Raw genomic sequence first — 23,476 nt, 5'->3', positions numbered from 1 at the left:
GTGGCTGGCAGATATACGCCAAACAGAACTCACGTAGACCCACTAAGTGGCAATTTAAAGCTCCTTTTTTTTGTGGGGGGGGGGAGACTGCAGGGGAAAACAGGCCCACTGTATTACACCACCCAATGTACAAGGCAGAACGTGGCTGGCAGATATACGCCAAACAGAACTCACATAGATCCACTAAGTGGTAATATAAATCTCCCTTTTTATGTGTGGGAGACTGCTGCAAAATTCAGGCCCACTGTATTACACTACACAGTATAAGTGGCAGAAAGTGGCTGGCAGATCTACGCCAAACAGAACTGACGCAGATGCACTGAGTGGTAATATAAATCTCCCTTTTTTTGTGTGGGACGCTGCAGCAAAAAAAAAAACAGGCCCGCTGTATTACACTACATGGTATAAGTGGCAGAAAGTGGCTGGAAATATATGTAAAAAAGGGACTGTACTACAATAACAATCTCCCTACAACGATCTCAGGACAAGTATGGCAGCCAGCAATAAAAAGGACTGCTGCTCACAAAAGTGTGGACAAATAAACAATAGAACTGTGCAAAAAGGAGCAACAGGACTTTTGCTTTTAAAAAAGCAGTTGGTTTGCACAGCGGCGTACACACAGCAATGCAGCTATCAGGGAGCCTTATAAGCTACAGAGCTGATGCACAGAAATCTAGCCTCCACTGTCCCTGCAAAGAAAAGGTGGTGTTGGACAGTGGAAATCGCTACAGCACAAGCAGTTTGTGGGTTAATCTTTCCTCCCTAACAATATCCCTGCTTCTGACGAAGCTGCAGCAACCTCTCCCTATGCTCAGATCGGCAGCAGTAAGATGGCGGTCGGCGTGCACGCCCCTTTATAGCCCCTGTGACGCCGCAGAAAGCAAGCCATTCACTGTCATGCCCTTCTCTAAGATGGACTAAATAAATACAAGAGAGCATAATGCCCCAAAGCAAAAAATACAAAGCATAATCTGTAGTTATGCAAAAATAGTAAATTTATTGGTACAATACAAAGAAAATAACAATGGTGATTTGAGAACAAGGTGTATGACTCGTAAGACACCTGCATAGAGGTAAGCACATGAAGTGTACCAAGGGTATGATGGTGAGACTATGATTCCTATGTATATTCACCCTAGTCCGGGTAGTAAAGTGCAGAGTGCAGACACACGTAAAAAGGAAACAGGGGAATTTAAGGTACAATGACCAAGACACCTCATTAGAGGGAACACCCTAGTAACCGCTGCCACCCGCACCTATTGCAAAATGCCCGGAGAAGATAATAGTCGTATAGACTATTATCTTCTCCGGGCATTTTGCAATAGGTGCTAAGCCATGAACCATAAACTCAGCTTACCCATATGTGCTGTCCTCAATGCAGAGTGTCCACAAAAATGAAGCCCCACTTTTGCTTTTAAAAAAGCAGTTGGTTTGCACAGCGGCGTACACACAGCAATGCAGCTATCAGGGAGCCTTATAAGCTACAGAGCTGATGCACAGAAATCTAGCCTCCACTGTCCCTGCAAAGAAAAGGTGGTGTTGGACAGTTGAAATCGCTACAGCACAAGCAGTTTGTGGGTTAATCTTTCCTCCCTAACAATATCCCTGCTTCTGACGAAGCTGCAGCAACCTCTCCCTATGCTCAGATCGGCAGCAGTAAGATGGCGGTCGGCGTGCACGCCCCTTTATAGCCCCTGTGATGCCGCAGAAAGCAAGCCAATCACTGTCATGCCCTTCTCTAAGATGGTGGGGACCGAGACCTATGACATCACGCTGCCCACACTCTGCGTCCACCTTCATTGGCTGAGAAATGGTGCTTAAAGCGTCATAAGAAACGCGACTTTGGCGCGAAGATCGACAACCACATGGCCGATCCCACGCTGGGATCGGGTCGGGTTTCACGAAACCCAACTTTGCCGAAAGTCGGCGATTTTTTAAAATGTCCGATCCGTTTCACTCAACCCTAATCCTGTATTATACTCCAGAGCTGCACTCACTATTCTGCTGGTGCAGTCACTGTATACATACATTACTGATCCTGAGTTACATCCTATATTATACCTCAGAGCTGCACTCACACTTCTGCTATTTACAGGCTGTGACTGGTATGCTATTCATCCTGGGTGCAGATTAGTTGCTCAGTATGGTTTTGCAGATGAAAATTAACTTGTTATTATTGTAACGGTACAATTAAGTTATGATTGCAGTGTGAACATGGACTTTTTAGTGGGACAATTCTATGATATAATGAGACTTCTTCCCTTTGCACAGAAATATTATTCTATCAATTCCAAAATTTTCCATGTCCGGAGAACTTGATCTTAAGAACGTACTAGAACAATTGGGTATCACAGAGGTATTTTCTGACCACGCCGACCTATCCGGGATTACGGGAGACTCCAGGCTAAAATTGTCAAAGGTAAAATTAATTTTGGGTTTGAGTAAAAAATCATTTTCAGGGGCTGAATCTCCTTAATGAGACCGACTGGAATCACATTGGCAATGCTCTATGGGGAGAATTATGTAAATTAGTTCACCCCTCCCAACATAATTTAGTCAAAAAATACATTTTTATTTAAATCAATTGTCCAAAGATTTAAATAAAATACTCATCATTTCTCGAGCAGCACAAGGAAAGGTCAGTTGCCTTCTCTGGTCATTGCAGCTGATTCTTGGGGGACTTGTAGGAGGGAATGTTCCTAATTTGACCACTCCCTTAAAGACTCAATAAGAGCGCAGGTGACCTATGTTTTATGACTTTTCTGCTCTCAACCTCTGTAGGCTGTCCATAAAGCCGTGCTGAAAATCGATGAGGAGGGAACAGAAGACGCTGCTGCCACGGGCATTGGGATAAACAAGCTCAGTCCTCCAAGACATGTCACATTTAACAGACCATTCTTATTCTTCATCTACAACAAAGATATTTCCAACGATATTTTGAATGGAAGAATGATGAACCCAGCAAAATAGAATGAGATCGAACACATTTGTCACACAATAAAGCGCTGTGCCTACTCTCTGTCTGTGCCGTTCTTACTCTAGTCTTGTGTTATCAGGGTTACGGCAGCTGCACTGATAACATGATGTACATCCCTCCATGACTGTTGCCATCAATTACTGTCCTTAGCTGTCACTTATTATTCACGTGAGTCCAATGATTGACTGCAGTGGTCACATGGATGTTCAGTAAGTGGCAGCTGCAGGAAGTATGTAGACAGTAGTGGAGGGGCACTGGCCAGAAAAGTAGTCAATAGGTTGAGTACAGGATTTTTTTTGTATTTCACCTATACCTTGTTAGCAGGGCTGGTTTTACACCAAGTGGGGCCCTGGGCAAAATGTATAATGGGGCCCTAAATGCTCACATATTACACCATCACACGCAAACATTTAGGTTGCATTTACATGCAATGAGTCCAGACCACTAAACGAGCATGATTGACAATATTGAAGTCGTTTTTGTTTATTTACCGGCCTCTTTACACAAGATGGCAAATTATCTGCAGAGAACAATCACCAGTAGATCAATCTGTCCCCATAAAGTATCATATTATCAGCAGTACTTCTGCAGTTTGCACCGAGCGATGTGCTGATGAGAGCAGTGGTTTTTGTTCCACCAAAAACAATCCAATGGCCCAATGAATAAGCAGCGTTTTGCTCATTTGCTGACCGTTCGCTGTCATGTTTACACCTATAAACTCTTGCCTGTGCATTTGGGATTTATAAGTGGATGCTACATATGTGACACACATTGTATGTTACATACACATATGTATACACACATAGCACCCACGCGAGTATACATACACATACATGCACACACACATATGTATACAAAGTACACATACAAATATGTATAAACAGAGCAAATACATACAGACACATGCATGTATAGAGCACTTACAGAATTACAGATATGTTTATACACAGAGCACATACATACAGAAACATATATATATCTACAAAGAACCCATAAACTCTGATGTTTTCACTAACATATACAACCAGGAGCCCATACATTCTGATGTCCTCACTAGCATATACCTAACTGGAGCTCATACATTCTGATGTCCTCACTAGTACATACCACCAAGAGCCCATACATTCTGATGTCCTCACTAATATACCACAAGGAGCCCATACATTCTGATGACCTCACTAATATATACAAACAGTAGCTCATGCATTCTGATATCGTCACTAATGTATACCACCAGGAGCCCATACATTCTGATGTCCTCACTAATATATACCCAACAGGAGCCTGTACATTCTGGTGTCCTCACTATTATATACCATCAGGAGCCCATATATTCTGATGTCCTCACTATTATATACCACTAGGAGCCAATACATTCTGATGTCCTCACTAATATATACCCAAAAGGAGCCCATATATTCTGATGTCCTCACTATTATATACCATCAGGAGCCCATACATTCTGATGTCCTTACTAATATATACCACAAGGAGCCCATACATTCTGATGTCCTCACTAATATATACAAACAGTAGCCCATGCATTCTGATATCATCACTAATATATACCACCAGGAGCCCATACATTCTGATGTCCTCACTAATATATACCCAACAGGAGCCTGTACATTCTGATGTCCTCACTATTATATACCATCAGGAGCCCATATATTCTGATGTCCTCACTATTATATACCACTAGGAGCCAATACATTCTGATGTCCTCACTAATATATACCCAAAAGGAGCCCATATATTCTGATGTCCTCACTATTATATACCATCAGGAGCCCATACATTCTGATGTCCTTACTAATATATACCACCAGGAGCCCATACATTCTGATGTCCTCACTAATATATACCCAACAGGAGCCTGTACATTCTGATGTCCTCACTATTATATACCATCAGGAGCCCATATATTCTGATGTCCTCACTATTATATACCACTAGGAGCCAATACATTCTGATGTCCTCACTAATATATACCCAAAAGGAGCCCATATATTCTGATGTCCTCACTATTATATACCATCAGGCGCCCATACATTCTGATGTCCTTACTAATATATACCACCAGGAGCCCATACATTCTGATGTCCTCACTAATATATATCAAGGAGCCCACACATTTTGATGCCCTTAATAATATATACCACCAGGAGCCCATACACTTTGATGTCCTCACTAATGTATACCTAACAGGAGCCCATATATTCTGATGTCCTCACTAATGTATACCACCAAAAACACCAAAAATTCTGATGCCCTCACTAATATATACCCCCAAGAGCCCATACATTCTGATATATTCTCACTTATACAGTATATACCACCAGGGGCCTGTACATTCTGATATCATCACAAATATATACCACTAGCAGCCCATAAATTCTGATGTCCTCAATTATGTATACCTAACATGAGCCCATACATTCTGCTGTCCTCACTAATATATACCACCAAGAGCCGATACATTCTAATGTCCTCACTAATGTATACCATCAGGAGCCCATACAATCTGATGTCCTCACTAATGTATACCATCAGGAGCCTATACATTCTGATGTCCTCACTAATATATACCTAACAGGAGTCCATACATTCTGAAGTCCTCACTAGTACATACCAACAAGATCCCATACATTCCAATGTCCTCACTAATAAATACCACCAGGAGCCCATACATTCTGATGTCCTCACTAATAAATACCACCAGGAGCTCATAGATTCCGATGTCCTCACTAATATATACCACCAGGAGCCCATACATTCCGATGTCTTCACTAATAAATACCACCAGGAGCCTATAAATTCCGATGTCCTCACTAATAAATACCACCAGGAGCCCATACATCCTGATATCCTCACTAATAAATACCACCAGGAGCCCATACATTCTGATATCCTCACTAATATATACCACCAGGAGCCCAATCATTCCGATATCCTCACTATTATATACCATCAGGAGCCTATACATTCTGATGTCCTCACTAATGTATACCTAACAGGAGCCCATGCATTCTGATGACCTCACTAATATATACCACCAGGAGCCCATGCATTCTGATATCCTCACCCTATATATACCATCAGGAGCCCATGCATTCTGATGTCCTCACTAATATATACCACCAAGAACCCATAAATTCTGATGTCCTCACTAATATATACCACCAAGAACCCATAAATTCTGATGTCCTCACTTAATATACCACCAGGAACTTGTACATTCTGATGTCCTCACTAATATATACCACAAGGAGCCCATACATTCTGATGCCCTCACTAATATATACCACCAGGAGCAATACATTCTGGTGTCCTCGCTAATATATACCCTAAGGATCCCATGCATTCTGATGCCCTCACTTATATATACCACCAGGAGCCCGTACATTCTGATGTCCTCACTTATACACTACCGTTCAAAAGTTTAAAGTCACTTAGAAAGTCTTAGTTACTCACCGGTAACTAAGCACCACCTGATAGAGGGGATCCGCCCCTCAAGAACAGGAAACCTACAGATACAAAAGGGCAGCACCTCTCCCACGTATCAGTTGGTTTACAGAACACAAGAGGACCACCATGGTTAATGACATGATTTATGTACAATAATATTAGTACTAACTATTTACCACTTATGGATCAAAAGAGGAAGAAGTGGACACCTAGAACCAGAGAAAGGGAGGGAATATACGGGTGCTGTCATGGACTCTGAAAAATACCGTTAACCTGTTAGTAACTAAGACTTTATTTGAGCGTCCATGACAGCACCACCTGAGAGAATTACAGAGAGTAATAATTAATTAGGGAGAGACTACAGCCTGCAGCACCCTTAAACCAAAATAGAGGTCTGAGGAAGCACCCAGATCTAGTCTGTAATGATTGAAAAACGTGTTTGGAGAGGACCAAGTAGCAGCCTTAAGGCCCCGTCTCACATAGCGAGATCGCTAGCGAGATCGCTGCTGAGTCACAAGTTTTGTGACGCAACAGCGACCTCCATAGCGATCTCGCTATGTGTGACACGTACCAGCGATCAGGCCCCTGCTGCGAGATCGCTGGTCGTGTCGGAATGGCCTGGACCTTTTTTTGGTCGTTGAGGCCCCGCTGACATCGCTGAATCGGTGTGTGTGACACCGATCCAGCGATGTCTTCACTGGTAACCAGGGTAAACATCGGGTTACTAAGCGCAGGGCCGCGCTTAGTAACCCGATGTTTACCCTGGTTACCAAAAAAAACAAACAGTACATACTCGCCTTTCGGTGTCCAGGTCCCTTGCCGTCTGCTTCCTGCTCTCACTGACTGCCGGCCGTACAGTGAGAAGTGAGAGCGCAGCAGTGACGTCACCGCTGCGCTCTGCTCTCACTGTACGGCCGGATCTCAGTCAGAGCAGGAAGCAGACGGCAAGGGACCTGGACACCGAAAGGCGAGTATGTACTGTTTGTTTTTTTTGGTAACCAGGGTAAACATCGGGTTACTAAGCGCGGCCCTGCGCTTAGTAACCCGATGTTTACCCTGGTTACCCGGGTGCTGCAGGGGGACTTCGGCATCGTTGAAGACAGTTTCAACGATGCCGAAGTCGTTCCCCTGATCGTTGGTCGCTGGAGAGCGGTCTGTGTGACAGCTCCCCAGCGACCACACAACGACTTACCAACGATCACGGCCAGGTCGTATTGCTGGTCGTGATCGTTGGTAAATCGCTATGTGAGACGGGGCCTTTACATATTTGGTCAATCGAAACTTCCGATCTCCCACGAGGCTGCTATGGCTCTAGAGGAATGCGCCCTCAGTTCTCCAGGTGCCGACCTGCCCTTAGAGATGTATGCTAGTGAAATAGCCTCCTTAATCCACCTAGCTAGCATGCTTTTTGATGCCCTAAGGCCCTTCCTAGTGCCCTGATAGGAGACAAACAAGGCGTTATCTTTTTTCCAGAGATCAGTAACTACTAGGTATTCTAGGAGACATCTCCTAACGTCTAGGGTGTGTAGTTTCTTTTCCTTTTCGTTACTAGAATTAGGGAGGAAGGATGGATGTACTATTTCCTGCGTCCTATGAAATCTGGAAACTACCTTAGTAGTGAAAGTATTACCCTATTGTCTCTAAATTGCGTATAAGGAGGAAGCCTGGATAACGCCTGGATGTCACTTACTCTACGAGCTGACGTCATGGGGCCTCTGTCATGGCTGTGAGGACTTAGTTTAAATCCCACGGCATGACCCCTTCTTTCACTACTGGTCTGGACCTACTTGCCACCTTAATGAACCTACCAATCCAGTAATTACCGGCAATGTTGCAGCTAAAAAGGGCCCCTAAGGTGGACACCTGCACTTTAAGAGTACTAGTGGATTACCCCATGTCCAGACCTTTTTGTAGGAATTCTAGAATCTGGTTTATTAGTGCTGATTGACCAGCTACTACCCCTTAGTCTTGAAGGAACCTTTTCCAGATTATGATGTGAATTTGGGTTGTAATAATTTTTCTGCTTTTAAGCAGGGTATTAATCAAGCCTGGGGAGAAACCTCTATCTTTTAGCAGTAACCGTTCAAAATCCACGCCGTCAGATGAATGCCACCCATCTGAGGATGATAGACTGGGCCCTGGGATAGGAGATCCGGGATGTCTGGTAAGACCCATGTGTCGGACACTGACATGGTCCTGAGGCATGAAAACCATGCCCTCCTGGGCCAAAACGGGGAGATTACTATAATTTTTGCCCTGTCCTTCCTGAATTTCCACATCACCAGAGGTAGCAGAGACAGGGGAGGGAAGGCATACGCTAGCCTGAAGTCTCGCTTTATCAAAAAAGCGTCTACTGCCAAAGGGTCTTCTCTGGGATTCAGTGAACAAAATCGCCTCACTTTCCTGTTCTCCCCGTTGTCGAAGAGATCCACTACAAGATCATCTCCAGCAGCAAAAAGGTAATGAAAGCATTTCCATCTGAGGATCACGCTGCTGGTGTAAGCGATCTTGTTCTGGGTTCTGACGTTCCTCCCATGCAACGCAGCCTCGGTCTGCTTTGGGATATTAAACAGGACACGTTCACTTTCCAGGTGTCAGCTTGTGATAAACCTTTCACTAAACGAGGAGTCCTATCTGTTGTGAACAGCATCTCTGATCCTCTAGGGTTTATCGCACGCATCACCATTCAAGGCAAGATACTGTTGAGACAGTTGACCGCCGAGAGTACGGATTGGGACACTCCGCTACCATCCCAGAAACAACAAAGGTGGGAGGCGTTGAAGAAGTCTCTGAAGGTCTTAGAGCATTTCCAAGTCCCACGTTGTTATTCCTCAGGCACTCTTTCAGCCACCATCAGAAGTCCACATTTTCTCCGATGCTTCTACAGAGACTATAGCTGCTGTAGCCTACCTGAAGACCTTGGAAGAAGATAACAAGGTGCATTATGGATTCTACACGGACAGTAAAGTGGTACCAGTAACATCGGACTCTGATGCACCAATGAGCCTTACTCCTGCTACACTTCTTACTCAGAAGGTTGGAGCTGCCACAATCCCTCCATAGAAGTTTGTGGATGGGGACATTTACAGACGTAAGTGGAAGCAGGTACAACACTTGTCCAATGCCGTTTGGCACTGCTGGAAAACTGAATACCTGCACTTGCCTCAAAGCCGTCACAAATGGCAGACTGCAAAACCTTACTAACATATAACCTAATACCTACAATACATTTTTATTGATATAACAATTAAAATAACATAGACAAAAACCCCTACAATACCCGCAACATCAATACACAAAATACAGTATATGCATATACCCCTATTAAGCCCTACCAATCCCTGATATACCCTTCCTACCAGCGGAGGTTGGCACCCTGACTTGTACGCAAAAATGGCGCCCCCGCTCAACGATGGCTCACCCTGGATACACACTGGTCCACCCTAGTTTAGCAATATGACAACCAGTACATCAAACCAAAAACCACAAACCACAGGTGCCATAGAAAATAAGAAAGGAAGGAGGTAGGGAATATGCTGTAGGTAAAATCACCTCAACAAAGTATGCTAATCATACCTGTGAATATATGGAGCCAAATGCAAATTAATGTATCAAAAATAGTGTTGAGCGATACCTTCCGATATCGGAAAGTATCGGTATCGGAAAGTATCGCTGATACCGATACCCGATACCAATGCAAGTCAATGGAACAAAAATATCGGAATTAAAATAAACCCTTTCTTTCCTTGTAGGTTCATTCTACAAGAAGGAAAACAACTAAGAATAATGTAGGATGTATTGGGGGAGGTGGCGGAGACATTAAAGGCATAGAGGTTTAGCCCAATCAAATAGAATAGCAGGAATTTTAATTTTTTTTTAAGACGTTCGGAGTTACAAAGATATTGACTATGTTAAGATTTTTTTTATTTTGTCAGATATTGATGTTTCACTAATTCCATGCCCTTCACCCTCTTTTTTACTTCTCCCACACTTTCTTCTTCATCATCATCAGCATCTTTGACATCAAGTTCTTCTTCACCTTATTCATCTTCTTCTTCATCTTCTACCTATAATTTTTTTTGTTACATTGTTCATATTCTTTTTATTTAACTATTATTCTTCTTCATATTCAACTTCTTCATCATATTCTTATTTGTGACAGGCATTCCCATAGTTGTTATCTATAAAAGTTTGAAGATTACACCTTCCGTTCTGCCTGTCACAAAAGAGTTAGATTTGTCCGCGTTCAGTTTGGCCTGCAGCATCAGGCTTTATCCAGGGGCACCACGAGGAGGAACGGACTCACCCCCATACACTGCTTAGTCTTCTTCTGCTTATAATTTAGATAATATCTTTTGCTCTGATATTTAGTGTTATGCTTAATGTTCTTCTGCTCTTTGTTCTGCAGCCTCTTGTTCTTCTGCTTCTCGGTCTCCCATGTCGTCGTCGTCTCCAGGGTCGTCGTCATCTCAGTGGTTGTCGTCTCTGGTGTCGTCGTCATCTTAGGGGTGGTCTTCCAGGTCATCGTCTTTAGAATCTTGAACTTGGAAATGTAGCAGAAGGTACAAGAAGGCTGAGAAAATGCCGAGAAACAGCAGATGGAACTTGGAACTTGGATGGCTACCCGAAAGTCCAAGAGCCAATGGAACTACCAAGGACCAGCTGACGTTACTGGAACCCGGTTACTAAGCAGGAGGTACCCGTGCCTGAAAGCACTACCAAGGACCACCTGACGTTGGTGGAACTCTGATACCCAGAGGGAGGCACCTAAGCCAAAGGCTCTGCCTGGAACCAGCTGACGGTACTGGAACCAGGATGGGGAGCAGAAGGTACAAGAGCAAAAGACACTGCCGAGAACCAGCTGACGGTACTGGAACCCGGATGGGTAGCCGAAGGTCCAAGAGCCAATGGAACTACCGAGGACCAGCTGACGTTACTGGAACCCGGTTACTAAGCAGGAGGTACCCGTGCCTGAAAGCACTACCAAGGACCACCTGACGTTGGTGGAACTCGGATACCCAGAGGGAGGCACCTAAGCCAAAGGCTCTGCCCGGAACCAGCTGATGGTACTGGAACCAGGATGGGGAGCAGAAGGTACAAGAGCAAAAGACACTGCCGAGATCCAGCTGACGGTACTGGAACCCGGATGGGTAGCCGAAGGTCCAAGAGCCAATGGAACTACCGAGGACCAGCTGACGTTACTGGAACCCGGTTACTAAGCAGGAGGTACCCGTGCCTGAAAGCACTACCAAGGACCACCTGACGTTGGTGGAACTCGGATACCCAGAGGGAGGCACCTAAGCCAAAGGCTCTGCCCGGAACCAGCTGATGGTACTGGAACCAGGATGGGGAGCAGAAGGTACAAGAGCAAAAGATACTGCCGAGATCCAGCTGACGGTACTGGAACCCGGATGGGTAGCCGAAGGTCCAATAGCCAATGGAACTACCGAGGACCAGCTGACGTTACTGGAACCCGGTTACTAAGCAGGAGGTACCCGTGCCTGAAAGCACTACCAAGGACCACCTGACGTTGGTGGAACTCGGATACCCAGAGGGAGGCACCTAAGCCAAAGGCTCTGCCCGGAACCAGCTGACGGTACTGGAACCAGGATGGGGACCTATTCAAGCTTGTCTTCTTACAGCCCCAACTAGTGGGGTTGGAGCAAAGGGTCAGCAGGGGGAGCAGAGTGTAGGCCGAAGCCTGCACTGGAGGCATTTGGAGGTCTGTTGTGTCTGCGTGGCATTTGCAGGACACGATGCCGGCTACACAGCAGGGGAACAGCTGGCGTTGCTGAACCCCACTGACACATTGGCGGGTGTTTTTCTCTGTACAGCCAGCACTTCCGGGCACCAACTGGCGGTGTTAGAGCCCAGGCTCTGCCGGAGGAGCAGAGTGTAGGCCGAAGCCTAATTGAACCAATTTTAAAGGTAACCTTTAACCCCCCCCTCAGGTGTTACAAACTAGAAGAGCCACACCTTGGGCAGCAGTAATGCTGCCGAAGTCAAAGGTTGCTCTTTTAATTTTGTTCCTTGCACACGCTGAATGAAACACGTACAACATTTAGGCCCTTATACAGTCAAACTGTCTTGGAGGCGGGAGTTCCCTTCGTAATGAGACGCAGCACAGCTGTCAAAAATGCCACCTTGGTGCTGGGCGCAGCCTCCAGAGCGTCGTTTTTTGCTGTACAGGAGTCTGCTCTGTCGTGTTATCCCTTGGCCATGCGCTGTTAGCGCTGCCCGTCTTCTGACATCATTTAATGTCGACCGGTGCGGTTCGCGATGCCCATGAATACCAGCCCCGCAGTGTCTTTTCCTTAAGTTCACACTGCGGGGCTGGGATTCATGGCCTTGCGCAGTCAATATGTTTGCCTCTCACACTCGTGTCCTTACACCTGCTTCAGACTGTGCGGCGTCAGCTGATCCCTTATCGCATGCCACGGCCATAAAACCGTACAGTCTGAAGAAGGCGGAAGGAGATGAGTGACAACAGGCGAAGATATTCACTGCTCATTCCCGTCAATCACACCCTCGCAGTCTAAAGAAATTAGACACCGAGGGGCATTGTGTCGGGCAGGGCTGCCGCAGAGGCGCAGCCAGCCAAACAATGATGTGAGAAGACGGGCAGCGCTACCAACGGGGTTGCTGCGTGTCATTACAAAGGAAAGTCACACCTGAGGGACGTTTTAATGGTCTCAGGGGACACATTTTAGACGTGTTCAGTTCCACGTGTGCAAGGAGAATAAGTTTATGAGCCACCTTGCACAAATGCAGCATGACTGCTGTACAAGGTGGCTGTGATACATACAAACTCCTGGGGGGGGACAGGTTCCCTTCAATTTCAGTTCTTGTGTCTGCGTGGCGTTTGCAGGACACGTTGCCGGCTACACAGCAGGGGAACAGCTGGCGGTGCTGAACCCCACTGACACATTGGCTGGTGTTTTTCTCTGTGCAGCTAGCACTTCCGGGCACCAACTGGCGGTGTTAGAGCCCAGGGACAGCAGGAGGAGAGGGAGCAGGGTGTAGGCCGAAGCCTGCACTCGAGGCAGTTTTAGGTCTGTTGTGTCTGCGTGGCGTTTGCAGGACACGATGCCGGCTACACAGCAGGGGAACAGCTGGCGTTGCTGAACCCCACTGACACATTGGCTGGTGTTTTTCTCTGTGCAGCTAGCACTTCCGGGCGCCAACTGGTGGTGTTAGAGCCCGGGGTCAGCAGGAGGAGCAGAGTGTAGGCCGAAGCCTGTACTGGAGCAAGTTGAAAGGGAACCTTTAACCCCCACCCCAGGCGTTTGTTGCTGAAAGAGCCATCTTGTACAGCACTAATGATGCAAAAGGAAAAGGTGGCTCTTTTAAATATGCTCCTTTCAAAGGCTGAACTAGACACTTATGAAATGTGTCCCCTCACACCGTTAAACAGTCCCGGAGGTGGGACTTTCCTTTGTAATGTGACGCAGCCCAGCCGTCATTCCTTACCCCTTGGCGCCGTGCGCCGCCTCCTCAGCGTTGTTTGAATCTGTCCCGGAGCCTGCGCTGTTATGTTATCCCTTGGCCAGGCACACTTAGCGCTGCCCATCTTCTGACATCATTTGGAGTCAGGCTGGGTGCCTTAATTTTGAGTTGTGCCAGCGTGGCGGTCGCATGTGTTATGATCCTAATGGTAGAGGATCTCTGGCAAGTCTGCAAAAACATAGGAACTGCTCTAGGGAGGTGGAAACTGGGCTAACCGCATACCTGATCCTAACACACAACTAAAAGTAGCCGGTGAACGTGCCTACGTTGATTCTAGACGTCTCGAGCCAGCCGGAGAACTGACTACCCCTAGAGGGAAAAATAAGACCTCACTTGCCTCCAGAGAAATTAAACCCCAAAGATATAGAAAGCCCCCAACAAATAATAACGGTGAGGCAAGAGGAAAACACAAACGTAGAGATGAACTAGATTCAGCAAAGTGAGGCCCACTAATCTAGATAGGCAGAAAATAGAAAGTGAACTATGTGGTCAGCAGAAAACCCTGCAAAAACATCCACGCTGAATATTCAAGAACCCCCACACCGACTGACGATGTGAGGGGAGAATATCAGCACCCTAGAGCTTCCAGCGAGCTAGAAAATCACATATTGAGCAGGCTGGACAAAAAACACTGAAAATGCAAATGATCCAAAGAATGCAAACAGGACTTAGCTTTTCTTGAATGAGTCAGATGGCAAGGAATCAGGAGGAGACCAAATAGTACTGCATACATTGATGCCAGGCAAGAGACTGAGTCCAAAGGAGGACTAAATAGGGAACACCCACAGCTTAATGAAACAGCTGAAGCCCAGGCTAGCAGAAAGACATGACTCATACAATACCATTAGTGACAACAACAGTACCCCCCCCTTGAGGAGGGGTCACCGAACCCTCACCAAGACCCCCAGGGCGATCAGGATGAGCAGCGTGAAATGCATGAACCAAATCAGCCGCATGAACATCAGAGGCAACAACCCAGGAATTATCCTCCTGACCATAGCCCTTCCACTTAACCAAATACTGCAGTCTACGTCTAGAGATACGAGAATCCAAGATCTTCTCTACCACGTACTACAACTCGCCGTCAACCAAAACCGGGGCAGGAGGCTCAACAGTAGGAACCACCGGCACCACGTACCGCCGCAACAAGGACCTATGGAACACATTATGAATAGCAAATGACGCTGGAAGGTCCAGACGAAAAGACACCGGGTTAATGATTTCCAAAATCTTATAAGGACCGATAAAGCGAGGCTTGAACTTAGGAGAGGAGACCTTCAAAGGAACATGCCGAGAAGACAACCAAACCAAATCCCCAATACAAAGTCGGGGACCCACACCGCGGCGGCGGTTGGCAAAACGCTGAGCCTTCTCCTGTGACAATTTCAAATTGTCCACCACATGGTTCCAAATCCGCTGCAACCTATCCACCACAGAATCAACCCCAGGACAGTCAGAAGGTTCAACCTGGCCCGAGGAAAAATGAGGATGAAAACCAGAATTGCAGAAAAAGGGCGAAACCAAAGTGGCAGAACTAGCCCTATTATTAAGGGCAAACTCGGCCAGTGGCAAAAAGGTCACCCAATCATCCTGATCCGCAGAAACAAAACATCTTAAATAAGTTTCCAACGTCTGATTAGTTCGCTCAGTTTGGCCATTAGTCTGAGGATGAAAAGCCGATGAGAACGACAAGTCAGTACCCATCTTAGCACAAAAGGATCGCCAGAATCTGGACACAAACTGGGATCCTCTGTCAGACCCAATATTCTCAGGGATGCATTGCAATTGAACCACATTCTGAAAGAACAAAGGAACCAAATCGGAGGAGGAAGGCAACTTAGGTAAGGGCACCAAATGGACCATTTTCGAAAAACGATCGCACACCACCCATATGACCGACATCTTCTGAGACACTGGAAGATCCGAAATGAAATCCATGGAAATGTGCGTCCAAGGCCTCTTCGGGTTAGGCAAGGGCAAAAGCAAGCCGCTGGCACGAGAACAGCAAGGCTTAGCCCGAGCACAAATCCCACAGGACTGCACAAAGGAACGCACATCCCGCGACAAGGAAGGCCACCAAAAGGACCTAGCCACCAAATCTCTGGTACCAAAAATCCCAGGATGCCCCGCCAACACCAAAGAATGAACCTCGGAAATAACTCTGCTGGTCCATCTATCAGGGACAAACAGTCTCTCTGGTGGGCAACGATCAGGTCTATCAGCCTGAAATTTCTGCAGCACTCTTCGCAAATCTGGGGAAATGGCAGACAAAATTACTCCCTCTCTGAGAATACCAGCCAGTTCAGAGACTCCCGGAGAGTCAGGCACAAAACTCCTAGAAAGCGCATCAGCCTTCACGTTCTTCGAACCAGGCAGGTATGAGACCACAAAGTCAAAACGGGAGAAAAACAACGACCAACGAGCCTGTCTAGGATTCAAACGCTTGGCAGACTCGAGATAAATCAGATTTTTATGATCAGTCAAGACCACCACACGATGCTTAGCTCCCTCGAGCCAATGTCGCCACTCCTCAAATGCCCACTTCATAGCCAGCAACTCCCGATTACCAACATCATAGTTCCGCTCAGCAGGCGAAAATTTTCTGGAAAAGAAAGCACATGGCTTCATCACAAAGCCATCAGAGCTTCTCTGCGACAAAACGGCCCCTGCACCAATCTCAGAAGCATCAACTTCAACCTGGAAGGGAAGAGAGACATCCGGCTGGCACAAGACTGGCGCTGAAGTAAACCGGTGCTTCAGCTCCCGAAAGGCCTCCACGGCCGCAGGAGACCAATTAGCAACATCGGAACCTTTCTTGGTCATATCCGTCAAAGGTTTAACTACGCTAGAAAAATTAGCGATAAAACGACGGTAAAAGTTAGCAAAGCCCAAGAACTTCTGAAGGCTCTTAACAGACGTGGGCTGAGTCCAGTCATGAATGGCACGGACCTTGACTGGGTCCATCTCCACAGTAGAAGGGGAAAAGATGAAACCCAAAAAAGAAACCTTCTGTACTCCAAAGAGACATTTTGAGCCCTTCACAAACAAGGCATTATCACGCAGAACCTGAAACACCATCCTGACCTGGTTCACATGGGACTCCCAATCATCAGAAAAAAACAAAATATCATCCAGATAAACAATCATAAATTTATCCAGATATTTTCGGAAGATATCATGCATGAAGGACTGAAACACAGAAGGAGCATTAGAGAGTCCAAAAGGCATCACCAAGTACTCAAAATGACCCTCGGGCGTATTAAATGCTGTTTTCCATTCATCTCCCTGCTTAATGCTCACAAGGTTATACGCACCACGAAGATCTATCTTGGTGAACCAACTGGCACCCTTAATCCGAGCAAACAAATCAGACAACAAAGGCAAAGGATACTGAAATTTGACCGTGATCTTATTCAGAAGACGATAATCTATACAAGGTCTCAAAGACCCGTCCCTCTTGGCCACAAAAAAAAATCCTGCACCAAGAGGAGAAGAGGATGGGCGAATATGTCCCTTTTCCAAAGACTCCTTTATATAACTCCGCATCGCGGCATGCTCTGGTACAGATAAATAAAAGAGTCGACCCTTAGGAAATTTACTACCAGGAATCAAATTTATAGCACAATCACAGTCCCTATCAGGAGGAAGGGCACTGGACCTGGGCTCACTAAATACATCCTGGTAATCTGACAAAAACTCAGGGGTCTCAGAAGGAGTGGAAGAAGCAATAGACACCAACGGAGTATCCCCATGAATCCCCCGACAACCCCAACTTGACACAGTCATAGCATTCCAATCCAAAACTGGATTATGGATCTGTAGCCATGGCAGACCCAAAACGACAACATCATGCAAATCATGCAAAACAAGGAAGCGAATCACCTCCTGATGTACAGGAGTCATGCACATGGTCACCTGCGTCCAATACTGAGGCTTATTCTCCGCCAACGGCGTAGCATCAATTCCTCTAAGAGGAATAGGAATTTCCAAAGGCTCCAGGACAAAACCACAGCGCCTGGCAAACGAAAAATCCATCAGACTCAGAGCAGCACCTGAATCCACAAAAGCCATGACTGAGTAAGAAGATAATGAACAAATTAAGGTTACAGACAAAATAAATTTAGGCTGTAAAGTACTAATGGCGACAGGATTAACAACTCTTTTTAAGCGCTTAGAGCATGCTGAGATAACATGCGTTGAATCACCACAGTAAAAACACAACCCATTTTGACATCTATGATTTTGCCGTTCGGCTCTGGTCAGAATTCTGTCACATTGCATAGGGTCAGGTGTCCGTTCAGACAGCACCGCCAAAGGATTAGCAGATTTGCGCTCCCGCAAACGCCGATCAATTTGAATGGCCAGAGCCATTGAATCATTCAGACTTGTAGGGGTAGGAAACCCCACCATCACATTCTTAATGGCTTCAGAAAGACCATTTCTGAAATTTGCGGCCAGGGCACACTCATTCCATTGAGTAAGCACGGACCATTTCCGAAATCTTTGACAATACACCTCAGCATCGTCCTGACCTTGAGAGATAGCTAGCAACGCCTTTTCAGCCTGATTTTCAAGATTAGGCTCCTCATAAAGCAAACCAAGCGCCAGAAAAACGCATCAACATTCACCAATGCAGGATCTCCTGGCGCCAGAGAGAAAGCCCAATCTTGAGGGTCGCCACGCAAGAAGGAGATAACAATTTTAACTTGCTGAGCGGAATCACCAGAGGAACGAGGTCTCAGAGACAGAAACAATTTACAATTATTCCTAAAATTCAGGAACTTAGATCTATCTCCAAAAAACAGCTCAGGAATAGGTATTTTTGGTTCAGACATAGTGCTATGGATAACAAAATCCTGAATGCTTTGCACCCTAGCAGCCAGCTGATCCACACTAGAAGTCAGAGTCTGAACATTCATGTCTGCAGCTGAGCTCCAAGCCACTCAGAGTATAAGGGGATGGAAGAAGCAAGACAAACTGCAGCAAAAAAAAAAAAAAATACTCAGACTTCTTTTTAATCCCGCTTCTGCGATGCAATAAACATTTCCTTTGGGCCTGGCATACTGTTATGATCCTAATGGTAGAGGATCTCTGGCAAGTCTGCAAAAACATAGGAACTGCTCTAGGGAGGTGGAAACTGGGCTAACCGCATACCTGATCCTAACACACAACTAAAAGTAGCCGGTGAACGTGCCTACGTTGATTCTAGACGTCTCGAGCCAGCCGGAGAACTGACTACCCCTAGAGGGAAAAATAAGACCTCACTTGCCTCCAGAGAAATTAAACCCCAAAGATATAGAAAGCCCCCAACAAATAATAACGGTGAGGCAAGAGGAAAACACAAACGTAGAGATGAACTAGATTCAGCAAAGTGAGGCCCACTAATCTAGATAGGCAGAAAATAGAAAGTGAACTATGCGGTCAGCAGAAAACCCTGCAAAAACATCCACGCTGAATATTCAAGAACCCCCACACCGACTGACGATGTGAGGGAAGAATATCAGCACCCTAGAGCTTCCAGCGAGCTAGAAAATCACATATTGAGCAGGCTGGACAAAAAACACTGAAAATGCAAATGATCCAAAGAATGCAAACAGGACTTAGCTTTTCTTGAATGAGTCAGATGGCAAGGAATCAGGAGGAGACCAAATAGAACTGAATACATTGATGCCAGGCAAGAGACTGAGTCCAAAGGAGGACTAAATAGGGAACACCCACAGCTTAATGAAATAGCTGAAGCCCAGGCTAGCAGAAAGACATGACTCATACAATACCATTAGTGAACACAAGAGGGAGCCCAGAAACACAGTCCACAACACGCATGACACGTTGCCGGATACACCGCAGGGGAGCAGCTGACGTTACTGAACCCCACTAACACATTGGCGAGGTGTTTGGCTCTGTGCAAACAGCACTTCCGGGCAGCAACCAGCAGTGTTGGAGCCCAGGGACAGCAGGAGGAGCAGAGTGTAGGCCGAATCCTGCACTGGAGGCATGTAAATGTCTGTTAGTTGTGCCAGCGTGGCGGTCGCATGACACGTTGCCGGATACACAGCAGTGGAGCAGCTGACTTTACTGAACCCCAATAACACGGCAGCAAGTGTTAACTGTGCATCCAGCACTTTCAGGCACCAACTGGCGGTGTTAGAGCCCAGGGACAGCAGGAGGAGCAGAGGGAGCAGAGTGTAGGCCGAAGCCTGCACTGGCGGCAGCTTTGTGTCTGCGTGGCTTTTGCAGGACACATTGCCAGCTACACAGCAGGGGAACAGCTGACGTTACTGAACCCCAATAACAGAGGAGCGACTGTTGACTGTGCGGACAGCACTTCCAGGCACCAACTAGCAGTGTTGGAGCCCAGGGATAGCAGGAGGAGCAGATAGGAGGTATTGCAGCACACGCAGCAGGGGAGCAGCTGACGTTACTGAACTCCAATAACAGAGGAGCGACTGTTGACTGTGCGGACAGCACTTCCAGGCATCAACTAGTGGTGTTGGAGCCCAGGGACAGCAGGAGGAGCAGATAGGAGGTATTGCAGCACACACAGCAGGGGAGCAGCTGACGTTACTAAACCCCAATAACAGAGGAGCGACTGTTGACTGTGCGGACAGCACTTCCAGGCACCAACTAGCGGTGTTGGAGCCCAGGGACAGCAGGAGGTGCAGAGGAACACCGTTTAGGCCAAAGCCTGATTGGAGCAAGTCGAAAGGGAACCTTTAACCCCCACCCCAAAAGGCGTTTGTAGCTGAAAGAGCCAGCTTTTGCATCACAAAGGATGCCAAAGGAAAAGGTGGCTCTTTTCATTATGCTCCTTGCAAACACAGAACTAAACGCTTAAAGTGTGTCCACTGATACCGTAAAACCATCCCGGAGGTGGGACTTTCCTTTGTAATGTGATGCAGCCCAGCCGTCATTTCTACCCCCTTGGTGCCATGCGCTGCCTCCTCAGCATTGTTTGAGTCCGTCCCAGAGCCTGTGCTGTTATGTTATCCCTTGGAAAGGCGCACTTTGCGGTGCCCGTCATCTGACATCATTTTGTGTCAGGCTGGCTGCGCCTGTGCGGCCGGGCTGGCCAAGATCCCGCCTCGCAGTGTCGTCTAATGTAATCCCACCGCGGGCCTGGGATCCATGGCCATGCGCAGTGCATATCCTTGCCTCTCACTCCCCTCCCTCCGGCTTCTTCAGACTGTGCGGTGTCACGCCCGTGGCATGCTATTAGGGATCAGCTGACGGCGCACAGTCTGAAGAAGGTGGAGGGAGATGAGTGAGAGGTGGAGGTGAAGATATGCACTGCGCATGCCTATGCATCCCAGGGCCGCAGTGCGATTAAATCAGAAGACACTGCGAGGCGGGATCTCGTCCAGCGCGGCTGCAAAGGCGCAGCCAGCCTAACACCAAATTATGTCAGAAGATGGGCACCGCAAAGTGTGCCTAGCCAAGGGATAACATAACAGCGCTGGCTCCGGGACAGAATTAAACAACGCGGAGGAGGCGGCGCACGTCGCCAAGGGGGTAGGAATGACAGGTGTGCTGCGTCACATTACAAAGGAAAGTCCCACCTCTGGGATGGTTTTACAGTTTCAGTGGACACACTTTAAAAGTGTTACGTTTTGCGTGTGCAAGGAGCTAAACAAAAATAGTTACCTTTTCCTTGTGCAGCATAACTGCTGCACAAGGTGGCTATTTCAGTAACAAACGCCTGGGGGGGTGGGGACAGGTTCCCTTACATTTCAATTGTTGTGTCAGCGTGGTGGTCGCAGGACACATTGCCGGCTACACAGCTGGGGATCAGCTGACGTTACTGACACCCAATAACACTGGGTCGTATGTTTTGACTGTGCAGACGGCACTTCTGAGCCTCAACTGGCGGTGTTGGAGCCCAGGAATTACAGTTCAGGTGGTAGAAAGATGAACACAACAGGAGACCTGGATACTGTAGACAGTCACCCAATTATTTAATCAGGAAGAGGAGTGGCAAATTCCTGCGTGATCCAGGCCTGGTTCATTTTCAGGAAAGTAAGCTGGTCAACGTTATCGGAGGATAGTCGCATGCGACGGTCAGTTAGTACACCACCTGCAGCACTAAAGACGCGTTCCGATAATACACAGCAGGGCAGGGCAAGCCAGCACCTCCAATGCATACTGGCTTAGCTCGGGCCATGTATCCAGCTTAGAGACCCAAAACTTGAATGGGGAAGAGCCGTCTGGGAGTACAGCAAGAGGGCAAGACAAGTAGTCTGTCACCATCTGAGGGAACCGTTGCCTCCTGCTGAATGGAGCCGTCTGTGATGGTGTAGACATTTGTGGCGGGCACACAAAACTGTGCCACAGTTGGGCCATACTGGTCTTGTCTTGGGCAGAGGCACTGCTTCTGCTCCCTCTTTGTGCAGAGCCTCCTCCACTGCCTGGACGCACTGAGCTGCTTTGTAAAGCACTAGCAGCACTTCTCTCAGTTGGACTGGAGAAGATGATGGAATTCACCAGTGTGTCTTGGTACTCCCGCATTTTACGCTCCTGGTTCAACGGTGTGATGAGGCTTTGTACGTTGTCCCGGTAGCGAGGATCGAGGAGGGTGAACACCCAATAATCAGACATGTTGAGAATGTGGGCGATGCGGCGGTCGTTTCTCAGGCACTGCAGCATGTAATCAACCATGTGCTGCAGACTGCCAACTGGCCAAGAAACGCTGTCCCCTGCTTGAGGCGTGATCTCTGCCCGCTCGTCATCACCCCACCCTTGCTGTACACACTGACTACTGGACAATTGTGTAACTCCCTCCTCTGGACGGATGTCTTTCTCCTCCATTGACTCCTCCTCATCCTCCTCACAAAGTTTCCCCTGCCTACGAGTTTGTGAGGAACCACGTGGCGCTGACTGTCCAGAAGATGATGGAAATGGTGAATCCTCATCCTCCACCTCTTCCACAACATCATCCCTTAGCGCTTGCAGTGATTTTTCAAGCAGGCAGATAAGGGGGACAGTCATGCTGACTAGTGCATCATCTGCACTCGCCATCCGTGTGGAATAATCAAAGGGACGCAAAACCTGGCAGACGTCCTTCATAGTGGCCCACTCTGTGGTTGTGAAGTCTGAACGGCACGGAGTGCGACTTCTTTGCGCCTGATGCAGCTGGTACTCCATTACTGCTTGCTGCTGCTCACACAACCGCTCCAACATATGTAACGTGGAATTCCACCTGGTAGGTAGGTCACATATGATGCGATATTCCGGAAGGCAGAATCGGCGCTGCATAGCTGCAGTGCGCGATTTTGCCGTGCTGGAATGCCGCAAGTGAGCACACTCTAGGCGGATCTTGTGCAGCAGTGCATCAAGATCTGGATAGTCCCTCAAAAAACTCTGCATGACCAAGTTGAGCACATGTGCCAGACATGGGATGTGAGTGAGGTTGCAGAGGCCCAGAGCTGCCACCAGATTTCGGCCATTATCACACACTACCATGCCTGGCTGGAGATTCGCTGCCACAAACCACACATCGCTCTCCTGCTTGATGGCATTCCAGAGCTCCTG

At 47.2% G+C, this 23,476-nt stretch overlaps 1 protein-coding gene across 1 annotated transcript in view; it reads left to right on the top strand.

The window, feature by feature from the left end:
* LOC143781744 (alpha-1-antitrypsin-like) overlaps nucleotides 1-3,019 on the top strand; it is a 58,508-nt gene extending 55,489 nt beyond the window's left edge. Inside the window, exons 4-5 of the mRNA XM_077268521.1 lie at nucleotides 2,272-2,419; nucleotides 2,782-3,019. Coding sequence (XP_077124636.1) covers nucleotides 2,272-2,419; nucleotides 2,782-2,970 — 337 coding nt within the window. The 3' untranslated portion in view covers nucleotides 2,971-3,019. The remainder of the gene's footprint in view (nucleotides 1-2,271; nucleotides 2,420-2,781) is intronic.
* The last annotated feature ends 20,457 nt before the right edge of the window (nucleotides 3,020-23,476 follow it).

Source organism: Ranitomeya variabilis, chromosome 1 (genome assembly GCF_051348905.1).
Source record: "Ranitomeya variabilis isolate aRanVar5 chromosome 1, aRanVar5.hap1, whole genome shotgun sequence".
NCBI classification, from domain to species: domain Eukaryota; kingdom Metazoa; phylum Chordata; class Amphibia; order Anura; family Dendrobatidae; genus Ranitomeya; species Ranitomeya variabilis.
Note: the sequence above shows the minus strand (reverse complement) of the source record. Positions and strands in the feature narration are given on the sequence as shown.